General features: G+C 34.2%; 1 protein-coding gene across 1 annotated transcript; it reads left to right on the top strand.

The window, feature by feature from the left end:
* Positions 1-8,325: 8,325 nt before the first annotated feature.
* Positions 8,326-11,192, top strand: LOC121254318. The gene is made up of 2 exons (XM_041154310.1): positions 8,326-9,655; positions 10,012-11,192. The coding sequence occupies exons 1-2, from the start codon at positions 8,445-8,447 to the stop codon at positions 10,898-10,900; spliced, it is 2,100 nt and encodes a 699-aa protein (XP_041010244.1). The 5' UTR covers positions 8,326-8,444; the 3' UTR covers positions 10,901-11,192.
* Positions 11,193-14,113: the final 2,921 nt, after the last annotated feature.

Raw genomic sequence — 14,113 nt, 5'->3', positions numbered from 1 at the left:
TACACAAAACCATGGTCCACTCTCAGTCACAGGACTCACAGCAATATTCTATATATATATATATATATATATATATATATATATATATTTACCCTATTTTATAAAACTTTATATTATAATTTGTTTATATATAGTACATATATATATATATATATTCCTTACCTTTATGAACCCTAATTAATTACTGCACCAAATAATATTCATCCAAATCAAACATTGAATATCGAACCGTCCTTGTATATATATATTCTCTAGGCTTGGTCACTTTTTTTATTTTATTACGTACGGCCTGACGTTGATAGAACAACCGTTGGATTCCTCATCACAAAATTACTCTTTCTTTAACGTAATTATATCTATTTGAAGTGTAAATTATAAGGATTAACCCTAGCCTGATCGTGATCATCACTATCATCATGTTCATGATCAGTACTGAAATTACCATGCATCATCACATGCACGCACCCTACTTTTTCTCAAGTTGTTGGATTATTAATTGATCTCGATTCTCTCGCGCGTATATTTATTTACCCACAAACCTATATATATATATAGAAAAACAGTCGTAGTACGACGTTTTTCTTAATTTCTGGTTATATATGATGACTACACGAGTAAAACCAGATTACCACCATGTAATCATGATGAATGACCGACCACAATCCTAGTACTTTCATTTACACGTGGATATATATATATATATATATATATATTTCACGATAAATCGAGATCTATATATCGTTTTCATTGAGAGTAATCAGGGAGTTAATGGGCGGGGGGGACGAATTTAGCAAGCAAGCAAGCATGCAACTTTTGTGTCAGCAAAGCCGTCGGAACGACATTAGCGTCAATATGTGAATAATAAGCAGTCTGTCTCGAGGCCATTATCAACGAAGAAAACGAAAAGGCAAACGTATTGATTTGGTGGGTGATAAGACTCAGAATCGCATGCCTTCTTCCCGTGAAATATTTTGTAGGCCTAACTTATCTCTGTCTTTTAATATTTGGAGCATCTCAGCTTTTTGCACATTTAAATCATGAGATTAGGTTTTTAGTCCATTCTTCGAGCTCATCATCATCATCATCATCATCAATTCAATTCTATATATATATATTTATAATTAATTAATTAATTAAGTCATGGTTGGATTATCCAACGAGGATAATCTTAATTTCCTGTCTCTAGCTAGCTAATACAATTTTTTTAGACGATTTGAAAGATTCTATAGATTATTAATAAATTATTAATCATCCTATAAAATGTTATCTCCAGCTATTTCCTTTAGTATTTTATAAAGGAAATTAAATATAAAGCGAGATTAGGGATAATATAATAAATATTCTTTAGTCTTGTACTGAGTTTTAATGATTTTTTTTATTGGTTCGATCTGGGAGTACAACCTCGATCGATATTGACAACGCCTGGCTGGCCTGTATTGTATTTTAATTAAGCTTGACCTCTGACTTTATTAATTTACAACTTAGGATTATTAATATTAATGTCATCATGTAACGACGTTGTAGGGTGGGCTGGCCGGAGAGAGTTGCGATGCGCCACATTACTCTCTGATCTCTTAAGCTGAAGTACTTGGATCAACAGGAATATTAATTCAGTCTGCATGCAATGCAAGTCATGGCTGCGCACAAATAATTCAGCTTTTCTTTAATCTGTACGTGTTTAACCCCCTTTACTCTTTTTCTTCTTTTTTTTTTTTTCTATTTTTGTGCACTTTTATTTTATTTTATTGGGAATTGAATCAACCAGAAAAATATTATTTCACACATTTTATTTATTTTTTCCTATTTTTGATTCGAAGGCATAAACTTATCTAATTTTGGTACCTACAGATCACTTGTCAATATGAATTAAGAATAATATTATACATTAATTACTATTCGCTCTTACATCCCATGCCTACAGCTTTTTTTTCATAGATTATAAAAGTATTTTTCATATGATGTGGAGTGTGAGATAGTGAATAGTGACTGATAAGAAGAATATTTTATGAATTAATTGTGTTCATACATCATGAGATGTGTCATCAATTTGGATTCTGTATATATGTGCGAGGGACTCATGACTCTGTCCTTCCCTTTAGCAGACAATTTCTAGCTGCCCACCCAAAAAAAAAACAAAAAACAAAAAGAGAGTCAACTTGTTCGAATTAGACAACTTTGTCCAATACCTCTCACCCTACAAAGGATGATATCACCAAAATAATTATAATTTGACTAAAATCCTCAATAATGCCTTAGAAAAATTAAGAACATGATGACTCATCAATCTCACCTATATATCTCTATTCTTCTAAATTAAGATTAGATGGTACATCATGCAAGAGAAAAATTGAAAAGATCCAATTATATCAAACTTCAAATTCATAATATGTAAGCATATATAAATCCTATGATCAAAAGAATTTCAAATTTCGAATGTTAACATTTTTACTATTCTCAAAAGTTGATGCATCAACACTTGGGGGATGTTTGAAAATAGAGAGCAGCTAAGGGCCAGTCGGGTGAGCTTAATTAGGGTTACACCCACTAATAAAAACTTGACACATAGGAAGTTCACTAAGTTGAACAATATGAATGCATGTAGAGCATTCCATTTATTATGCCATCTTCCCTAAAAACCCGATTCACTCAATGGCATGTCCTGAAAAATAAAACTCGATCTCCCCCCTCTCTCGTCATTCGTTGTCCCACATAATTTCTGTAAGAAATGAAAATATTGCATGGTTATGATGATTTTAGGATTGTCTGAGTGTATTTGTTCTATATTTACAGTTGTGGGTGTATTTGGCCTGTTTTTACAGAAACGATGTTAAAAAAAAATAGAGAAATTAATCATATTTACAGTTATATCCAATAGTTTTCCAGATTAACTTGCATTACTGGGTTGAGACGATGGGTTGAGAGGAGGGAGATTTTCGGTGTTGAGATGATGCATAGAATGATGGAGAGAGACCAGGCTTTCGACGAATTGAAACCACTGGGTCGAGACGATGGTGTCTCTTGAGAAGAGAGAGATTTTTGGGGTTGAGAAAATGAAGATTTGTGGGGAAAAAGATGATGGGGGTGAAACGATGGTGTCTCCTAAGAAGAGGGAGATTTTTGGAGTTGAGAAGAGGGAGATTTGTGGGGATAAGACGATATATTGAGAAGAGGTTCCACTGGACTCACACTTATAATTAGCTTAATGCTCTGTATTACGAGTCTTAATTTCATCTAATTTAAACTATCTAGCTATTATTCACAAACCATCTTATTATCATTTACAAAATTCTAATCATCTCATCTTATTCCTCAAGCATCCCCTTGTAATTACGTAAATAAAATTATAACTATAGATAGCATTTTTCATTTGTAAATGAAGACAAATATGGTAATTGCTATATTTTTTTTTTTTTTATCTTGATGTTTCCTAGAGTTCATGTGCATACTTGCCTCAAAAAGTTTTTGTTCCTTAAATAATGTGTATCTGAGAAATAAAACCTTTCCAATTTTCAACCATCTTTCCAAACACCAATACTTTACTGTAGATTTTTAAAAATAAATTTTTATTAATTACTAGACAAGGGCGGGGAGTAGTGCTAACAAAATCATAAAGACGCTACTATTTTGATACTTTTAAATTAGTATTATTAGAAAAAACTTATTTCATTTTCTCTAATTTGAAAGTTTTAAATAAGAGATGCAAATAACAGTGTAACCGATCTGATTCAGTCCGATTTTGTAAATTTTTTAGAATCGAATAGGTGTACACCGATTTTGAAAATTTAAATATCGATACTGAATCGATTCACTATTGAAACCGAAACTTTCGATTTTCTCGATTTTGGTCCGGTCCAGTCTTATTTTTTCAATTTTACGGATTATTTATGCTAGTAATAATATGATATTTACATATATTATATATCAAAAGTACATTATATATATATCAAAAGTAAGTTTATATTAATAACTTAATATTAATGTTTCTGTTTAAGATTAAAAGTTTATATTATATAATCACATGTTATATTAATTTTATGTTTAATATACTTGAATAATAACATTAGAATTTAATATTATATTAATTAGACATTTAGCAAATAATATATATAATATAATACAAAAAATTATATATAATATAAAAAATTATCAATATATATACTAGTCTGGTTCGGTTTAAATCAGTTTTCAAAATATAAAAATCGGTACCGCACCAGTTTAAGACCGATTTTGATTTTTAAGAACTGGTAGTCTGGGACCAATCCTGATTGCTTACAAATTGGACCAAATCCAACGGCCCAATCCGGTTCAACCGGTTATTGGTTTCTTTTTTACACCCCTAGATGCAAACACATGAAATGGTCTTCTAGTATTTTTTGAGCATTTAACGTTTCCTAAAACTCTAGACAGATATTAACAAAATGTTATCAAACCACTTCATGTATATAATGTTTCCAACTTAAAGTCCTTAATTAGATTTCAATAAAAGGAGATTTTAATGGTATTCTGGATGCCTTTTTTAGAAAGGAAATGAAATAATTGCGATACATACCATATAAAGACACCAAATACGACTTGAATTAATTTTAGAAAAAAGATATTTGTAACCGTGAATTATGCAACCGTCGCGTAATCGTTTCAAAAAAAGTAAATAAAATATAGGACCCACGTGAAAAAAAATTTTAATATTTTAATAGTAGATCTCACTCTTTTTCAAAATGATCATGCAGCATTTATGTACTTCATGGTTGTATATAGAATTATTCAAAATGTGGAGAATAACCAACTGCAAATTATTTCTATACCCCAATCATATCTCATCATTTTTTTGTGAGGTTAGAGTCTATTATGGTTTAAACTTGATTTCAGAAAGCGTCTACGATTTCTCGCCATCTAAACCCTTTATGTTCGGTTTCTATAAGATAGAATGTTGTTATGATATGCCAAATTAAGAAAACTACCTCTTACCACTCTCCCACACTTTTTGCCCATAGAAAATAAAACTCTCCTTTTAATTACTTTAAAGCGTCGTTTGGAACTTGAATTGAGTAGTTCAGTCTAATTTTAATATAAGTCTAACATCCAAACACTCAACTTTCAAATCACTAAACTCATATCAACCCAAAACCTCTTTACACGGGAGATCTATAATATTTTTCAACTTAACACCTCTTTACACACGGGACCTACAACCTTTTTCAACTTCCTATAAATACATCTAAACTCATCTTAACATGCAAACATATCTAAACTCATCTTAGGTGAGTTCCATAAAACTCACTCCACCATCTTAACTTATTACTATTTATAAAGAATTCAAATCATCTCAACTTAACTCAACATCAAATTAAAAGGGTTGCACATTATAGTCTACCTTCACCGCTTTAAAACTAGACCCAAATTTGGCATGCTTCTAAATGTTGGGATTAAAATAAATATTTAAAATGAATATCTATCATTATTAATTAATTATTTTCCGATGTGGATTTTCTCAATAATATTATACACTAAATAATTATTATATATCTATATTATTTAAAAAAAAAATCTGCTTATCATTCTCTATACCATATATTAACATATAATTTATTATTTTTATCATTCTATTTAAATTCACATATATTGATATGTAAATGTGTATATTTAAATTAAAAAATAAATTACATATTGATATGTGATGTGAGAATGATAAAACAACTCCAGCATCATGATTTTCCTGCCGATAAAACTGTAAAATGTTGTCAGTAGAGCTGTAAATCGGTTCATTCCGATCCGGTCTAGTGATGGACTGAAATTTTCTCTCCATCATTTTCCCCAGACCGGACCGGACTAAACATCCATAGGGACCAGTCCGTTCAATCCGGCCTAATTATTTTATTATTATTTTTCATCTTTTTTTAAAGAAATTAATAAAAAATTATTTAAATTACTAAATTAAAATTAAGTGAATTATTAATGTAGATTATGTAACTAACTCATTAAAAAATATTTTACTATAATTATATTTATGATATTGACAGTTGCTACTTACTAACTTAGACTTTACTTTTTTAGTATGCATAATTATTAATAATATCATACATTTTATATATGGTTAATGAATATCAAATAATTTCATTGTACATAGATTATTCATACTTGTTCGCAACTTATGTATTTTAAAAAATTACCTAATTTTTTAATTAAACATAAATAGTAGAGTATATATGAATGTATGATGTATTAACTATTTACATATAATGACATGATTTATGATTTATTATTAATTGATAACATATATTATTTTATATTTTATATGGTCAATAATAATAAATTAAATAAAAATTATATTATTAACTTATATAACTACTATATAAAAATAATATATTAAATAATTAAATATATTTTTAAAATTTATATAAGAGTTCAATCCAATAAGGTCTAAAATAGAACCAGAGACCGGACCAACTATCATCAGTTTATATATTTTGGGATCAAGACCGAGCGGTCTAGAATTTGGTACGATCTGGTCTGATCCGGTCTGTTTTGCCAGTTCGGAATGAATTATTTACACCCTAAGGCTTCGTTTGGATCATCAACCTATTTCAATTGATCATTACAATTTTTTTAAATTTTAATACAAAATATAATAAACAATTCAACTTTATCAAATCTCAAAATAATATTAATATTAAAAAATAATATTCTAATAATATTTTATTATTTCAACTCAATTCAACTTAACTCAACTCACTTCAATATACAAATACAACCTTAGTTGTCTGAGTGGATCCATGGGCGCAGCTCTGAGAGGCTCCACGCTCCTCTAACACACGCGCCAATGATTGGTGGACTTGCCGCATCAGCAGCGAATGGAAATAAGCAATGAGGAGCGTGGCATCTAGGTATGGCGTGCCCTGAAAGTGCAGAATGACTGCGTCACCCGTGGGTGAATTGCGGCTAAGACACCGTTTGGCAAATTGTGAGGGAAAGCCAGGCCGTAAAGCGGTAAAGGTAAAGGCAAAGGCAAAGGTAGGGATTTTTTTTTTATTTTTTCCCCCAAGCAAAAGTGGTGTATTTGTTTAATCCGTATTCCAAACGCGACTTGAAAAAAGTTTATTTCTTTATTTATTTTTCTTTTCTAAATAAAAGTTTTGGAAAAAGGTAGTGAATACAGCCACGGTAAGTAACATTTTATTTATAAGTTAGTGTGAATAATACATTTAGTAAAGTATTTACGTAATATAATTCAATTTAAAAAATAAATTTTAAAATTTGAATCTTATGAATCAAATTTAAATTATGTATTTTACACACCGATTTAAGATAGAATAACTCATTAATTTAACGTGAGAGACATTCATTTCTAAGATTCGCTATTGGTCGATTTTTTTAATTATCAATCTAAAAATCTTCAAAAATCCTAAATACCGATTTAATATTTGTTCATGGGAATAAGATCGAACTCAACTCGAATAGTATAATTCTCATACCATAATATGTCAAAACTCTAGGTTCTCTTATAAGAATATTTATAGTAAATTGTATGTTTTTATTGATAAAATTGATTAAAAATCCATCACTAATTATTGAGATAAATCTTGATCAATATTCTGATTTCAAATCGATCTCGATGACATAAGAAATACCATTTATTATATATATTAGATTGAAAAGGATACAATAATTCACCCATGAAAAGAAAATGATGGGGAGGGGGATCATAGAAAGAGTATACAACGAACTAGATTATAAAAATAAAAAATAAAAATAAAAACCCATAAAAGGAGAGCCGTTGAACATGGCGATATTGTGCTCCTAAATTTTCCAAGCCCACTGGACCCAATCAAAGTATATAATTGGAAGTATTTTTGTATTTTTCTTTTAAGAATATAATTGGCATGCTGATTGGTCATACACAGTCAGCATGCCAATTATAATTGAAGCCAATCAGTAAACGAGCTGTAAAAGCCATATCAGACTGTACACAATTTTATTTTGAATAATGTTATATGTAGTTGTAGATTATATAAGTATTGTATAATCGTTTTAAAAAGGAATAGAATTTATTATTAAAATTTTTTTTTTATATAAATTTCGTATTTATTCACTTTTTTTAAAAATAATTACACGATATTTACGAACTCATAACTGTTACTATCATTTCTCTTCAATGTAAAACACCCCCTCTCTATAGTCCTTGTTTGTTTTCAAGTAAAGGGAAAATTAAATTAAATACTTGTACTATATATAAATAAACCCAATTAATTACCACTAAACTATTAAATGATTTTCATTTATTTAATTTTTATTTTAAATTGAAAAGGAAACAGCTGGAAGAGGCATACCAGGTTGTGTAGTAGTGGTAACTATAAGAGCATCAACTCACACACCCTAACACCCCCCTTTTCCTCTATCTCCCTCTCTCTCATCCACCACCAAACCTCACCACCTTCCAAAGTCCATCAATGGAACCACCACAACCGGCTCTGTCTCTATCTAACGCCGCCACCAACACCGTATCTCCTCACCTCGCCTACCCAGATTCCCTAGACTCCTCCCCTCGCTCCCGCAACACGGACTCTTGGGATGATACTCTTCCCACTAACAACGCCCCCACCTCCGCCAAGCTCCGCCTCATGTGTAGCTACGGCGGTCACATCGTCCCTCGCCCGCATGATAAGTCGCTCTGTTACGTCGGCGGTGACACCCGCATCGTCGTCGTCGACCGCCACACCTCCCTCTCGGACCTCTCGTCTCGCCTCTCCAAGACCCTCCTCAATAACCGCCCCTTCACCCTCAAATACCAGCTCCCGAACGAGGACCTTGACTCCCTCATCTCTGTCACCACCGATGAAGACCTTGATAACATGATCGACGAGTACGATCGCATTTCCTCCAATTCTATCAAACCCTCTCGCCTCCGCCTCTTCCTCTTCCCCCTCAAGCCCGATTCCTCGCAATCTATCGGCCCGATTCTCGAAAACTCCGCCAAGTCCGAGGACTGGTTCTTGAACGCTCTGAACGCGGCCGGCTTGCTTAATCGAGGGTTTTCCGACCCCGCCTCGGTCAATTGCTTGCTGGGTCTGGACGATGATAGCGTTGGTGGCAATAACCTGGACTCCGGCGGTGCTAGAGATTTGGAGGCTGCTCAGCCCGGATCGTTTGGGAACGGTAAGAGTGCGAAGCAGGGCCAGGATGTTCACTCTGTGCCGGATTCACCCATGCTTGAAACGACATCGTCTTTCGGGTCCACTTCTTCGTCGCCTTCGCTCGCGAACTTGCCGCCGATTCGGGTCCACGTGGAGGATGGAGGTGGTAGTGTTGGTGGTGGGGGGAGGGTGCTGGATCAGAAGGTAGGGATAGAGGAGCAGTTTGCTCAGATTAGTGTCTCTTCAGGGCCCAAGCAAGATGAGGGGTTTTCCGTTATTTCCTCCCCGCCTCCTATGCCGGTGAATATAGCGGTTGCACCTGCTATGTCAGTGAGTTCTGGGATGGTCGTCGGTGAGTACCCAAATCGGGTTATTTCGGATGACGAAAGATCGGACCACGGTGTGCCGGTTGGGTATCGGAGAGTGCCCGCTGCTCACCCTCAGTCACAGCCTCACACTCTGCCCCCACAATCCCAGCCGAAGTCAAGTGGTGGCCTTGATTTACCTTCCCCCGATTCAGTTTCAAGGTACCTTTTCGACTAATTATACTTAATAATCTCTTTCCAAATATATATATGAATAGCAAAAATGATGATCCCGTGAAATATAAATTAGCGGCTGGATTAAGCAACGGTAAAGTTATGATTTATCGTACCATCTTGATCCATCCAGTTCATGTTACTACTATAGTCTTCAAAAGAAATTGTCGATTTTGCATGAATATATAAAATTATTTGTAACTACTGTGCAATGGATCGCACAAGCTCATTAAATCACAAAGCCAATCGATTATGAGAATATCAATTTGATTAGACTGTTTTGTTTCTTATGGAGGAATGATCAAATCCTGAATTAGGTTTACTTGTCTGTTTTAATTCTACAGTGATAGTAGTATGACCAATCCGTTGTCTCGCCTAAAACCTGTTTATCAAGACCCAGTGGTTCAAATCCCCTCTGGAACCTTGAGGGTTCCTGCGAACCCTGTGGATCCAAAGTTTAATATCTCTGACCCCAACACTCGAGTCCAGATGCAACCACAGGTTCCAGATTCTGCGTATGTATTGCAATCCCAATTTGATCAACAACAGATGTTACTACAGCAAACACAGCACCAACAGCAGCAATTCATGCAGGGCACACATTATGTCCACCATTCCCCCTCTGGGGTTATGCCAATCTCGGCATACTACCCTGTCTATCCTTCCCAACAACAGCACCATCATCACCAGCATAATCCACTTGATCAGCAGTACTCGGTATACTATTTGCCCTCAAGGCAGGCCCAAGCGTACAACTTGTCTGTGCAGCAATCTAACATCAGTGAAGCTGCCACTGGTGTCCCTTCTAGCCGCCCTCAAACACCTCCCACTGCTGCAATGGCCCCTCCTCCTGCAGTTTACAATCCCACAAGGAATGCCACTATGACAAAACCTGAAATGACTACGGGTGCTTACAGAACAGCAACCACAGGTGCTCCCCAACTAGTTCAAGTTTCTTCTAATCAGCATCAGCAACCATATCTTGGTTACTCTCAAATTCATCACCCATCCCAATCAATGGCCCCTACTTCAGCTGCAACGGCTAATTATGCTTATGACTTTGCTGCTGATCCTGCTCATGGCCAGATATACTATACTCAGCCGCTGGCACCAACAATGCATTCTCAATACCAGACCATGACACCAGCCACTGCTGTTGTGTTGCCAGAAACTTCTGGTCAGCTTCCCACTGACAACAGCAAGCAGCAGATCAGAACTTCGCAGCCATTATGAATCATTTCAGGAAGAAGAAACAATTTTGAAGGAACGGGTTTGGTTTGTCTCTTAATTTTCTGTTTTAGCGTCTGTTTTGTTTGGTTTGTGATATGTATTTTGTGATAGATAATAATGAGTATTGAACTGTATTTTTACCTTCTTATATGTCATATTGTTGTTACTGTCATAGGAAATGAAAGTGGTCTGAGGCTATACTGTAAAAGCTCAAACTCGTGTATTGTGTGCTTGTGCAGTTCATATATTGGTTAAGAAAATAAATGGTATATAAGTCACAAAGAGTTTATGGCTATATGTCTATTTCGGGTTTGTGATTCAGGATTAATGATGCAAAGATGAAAGTAGAATAATCTGTCGGTGGGTGCATATTTTCTTATGTAATTTTAATTTGGTTGGCCACATTATTTCCTGTTGCCATCTGATCTATCAAAGACCACAACTCGATTCCATTACTTCTTGGTCTGCACAAGATTGACATTCTTCTTATAGATTCAGTAAACACGATCATTTTGACTCTGGGCATACTCTTTGTTTCCACCTCAATTGACATCAGATTCGATTGCTAATTGTTTGGTTTGCTTTGCATTGGTAATGCAGTGTCACCAAACGAAAATGTCCCCAACTAAATTCTCATGAATGAATACTTGAACTTCTTTGTTCTTGCTCCAATGCTTCTTGTTTTCCCAGGTACTGCATTCTATTTTTTTGTACTTTTTATTTTTATTTCTTTAATTTTGGAGAGAATACATTGTGATTGGGAGAGAGGTGCTAAAATTGATAGTTTAGCTTTTAGGGAATGATTGTAAATCGGGTTAATAATTTGATATGGTTTGTGTATTTCTCCCTAACATTATTCTCTCTTTACTCTTTCTCGAGAGCCTGTGCACTCCTGGATTAGTTGGGATGCTGTTCCTGGACACCCGGTGGGCCGGTGTCAATAAAAAAAAATTATTCTCTTTCCATTCTTGGTCATTCGAACTTCATATTTTTGTGAAACACCCTTCAGGAAAAAAAAAATGCTGATTCTGATGCCTCATCTGTGGTTATGTATTTTTTTACACCTTTTACATCAAGCATCTCACGTCTTCGAGTACCCGTCATCCCTAACACAGGTTTTGAGTTCAACTTTCACCATCTCTGTCATTTTTTCTTTCCAATTTGCCTTGTCACTGTACCTCATACGACTATCCAGATAATTTTTGAGAAAATATTTAAGTTGTGCTCCATAATTTGTCGTGCGCAAAAGCAAATCTGATGCAGATATCCAGTCAAGATTCTGTCTTTAGATGGTGCAATGAAGATTCTTTTGGGGAACACAGTCATAAGTTCTTTGCTGCAAAGAAAAGTAACAGATTAGTACAATATTGAAAGCACCATATCGGCTCACTCATACTTCTCGTCACTTGGTTCCCGTCTAGATAATCAAAGTTTTTATTTTTTTTCATTATTATAATTTTTTTAAATTTATACATAAAATATAATAAATAATTAAATTTTTTTAAATTTTAAAATAATAATTTTATTAAAAAATAATATTCTAATAATATTTTATTCAACTTTCAACGATAGTTGAAATGTACTTAGCGCTCATTTGACAGTACTTAGATTCTGTGATCTACTACTATCCTAAGTCTGCATTTAATCAGATTTTTATCTCTGGATAAAGTGTACGAGGTTTGTCTTTACTTTTGGGAATGGGAGAGACTGAGGGTGTGTTTGTGAATTGTGTTTACACAACACGTGGTTCAGCATCTTTTTATTTGCAGCTAAGCATTCAGGGTGGCTGCTCACCTTGATATTCATAGTTTTTTAATAGGAAAATGCTAAAAGGACGATGGGTTGCACTGATAGAATGCATCGATAGTGTATTTCTGTTGTTTTTTTTTTTTATTAGAAGGACCCTTTTTAATCATCTTGACTCTGATCCACGTCAATGCTGCCTCACTTTAGTCTTAGGGAGGACAAGTCACTATTTTTGACAGAAAATCCACTCGGCCAATAAATCAACATTTTTTTTTTCTTTTTTTTATAATTAATTTTGGAGGTAGCTCGATATTTTTACCACTTAAGAATTTAACACTTGCATTGCATGTGGCTCAAACTCATACACAAAAGTGCATCATCCATCCCCTCTTCTTTGTTATGTATATATAGTCATATATTCATATGCATAGGGGGTAAAGTTATCTTCAAACTAAGTTATTGTTGGCTTCGTCAGCGTGTGCAACTCAAAAGCCAATTCTGTTGCGTGTTCTTTCAAATTGCCGCCGGCAACTTCATAACAAATGGTTGCAGTGCGACTTTCACGGATGCGGATCACAACAACATTCGACAAATCTACCGGTTGGATTTCATAAATGCTCAATCCCACCACCATTGTAGCGGTCCCCTCCTTAGCCAAGTCAATGAATAAGGGCCCGAGCCGCTGATCATTTATTTTTACTTCCTATTGTATGAATGCTAGAACCATTGCTGGGGCTCCCGCTAGGCTTGCATGTATTTTTTATATGTTTTTTTTAGTTCTTTTTTTATATAGATTTTTTTAACAATTTTAAATATTTTAAAAAAATATAAAAAAATTCACAACATTAAAAAATACTTCCTTACTAATTTTTTTTTTTTTACTTTATGATTTAGGAAATGTTTTTTAATAATCTAAATTTATTTTATTTTTTAAAAATATTTAAAAGTGTTAAAAAAATTTATGTAAAAATTTAAAAGTGTTAAAAAGTTTATGTAAAAAATAACTTTAAAAAAATATATAAAAATACACCTGGCAGGAATAAGAGTCCAAGTGGTGGATTTAGCATTGTCCTTCTAATTTTTGTGGAGGAATTTTTCTAGGGATCCTCCCATGTCACCTCTGGTATTTGCTTTTTTAATTTCAACGCAAGTTTGTTGAAAATAAAAAAGTTGTCGGCTTCTATATATTGCGTCCTTTTAAAGATGATTTTGAGGGTTTCGTTGCTTGGTGATGGTATTGAACACACGTCTGAAAACCCTACATTTTAGCTGGAGGGAGAGAGGCTGTGCTACTTTGACCAGCTAGGCAGCCTATACAGCGACCAGCTCATGGACGTAGCCATCCCTAATGAGGACCACAGCATATAGGCATCCCGGATGACAAACCATATAAGCAAATGCACCGAAGCGTATATAAGGGCCCACCAAAGCTCATAGCATGCTTGAACAGGAATACACTCTGTCAGTGTT

The sequence above is a fragment of the Juglans microcarpa x Juglans regia genome, chromosome 3D, assembly GCF_004785595.1.
Source record: "Juglans microcarpa x Juglans regia isolate MS1-56 chromosome 3D, Jm3101_v1.0, whole genome shotgun sequence".
In the NCBI taxonomy this organism is placed as follows: Eukaryota; Viridiplantae; Streptophyta; class Magnoliopsida; order Fagales; family Juglandaceae; genus Juglans; species Juglans microcarpa x Juglans regia.
This window is presented reverse-complemented; position numbering and strand designations above follow the sequence as displayed.

What these genes read in the sequence shown, in the direction of transcription:
- LOC121254318 (XM_041154310.1), top strand. Translation starts at nt 8,445, where the DNA reads ATGGAACCACCACAACCGGCTCTGTCTCTATCTAACGCCGCCACCAAC. An exon ending in TCCCCCGATTCAGTTTCAAG is followed by an intron (nt 9,656 to 10,011) that starts GTACCTTTTCGA and finishes TTAATTCTACAG; the next exon opens with TGATAGTAGTATGACCAATC.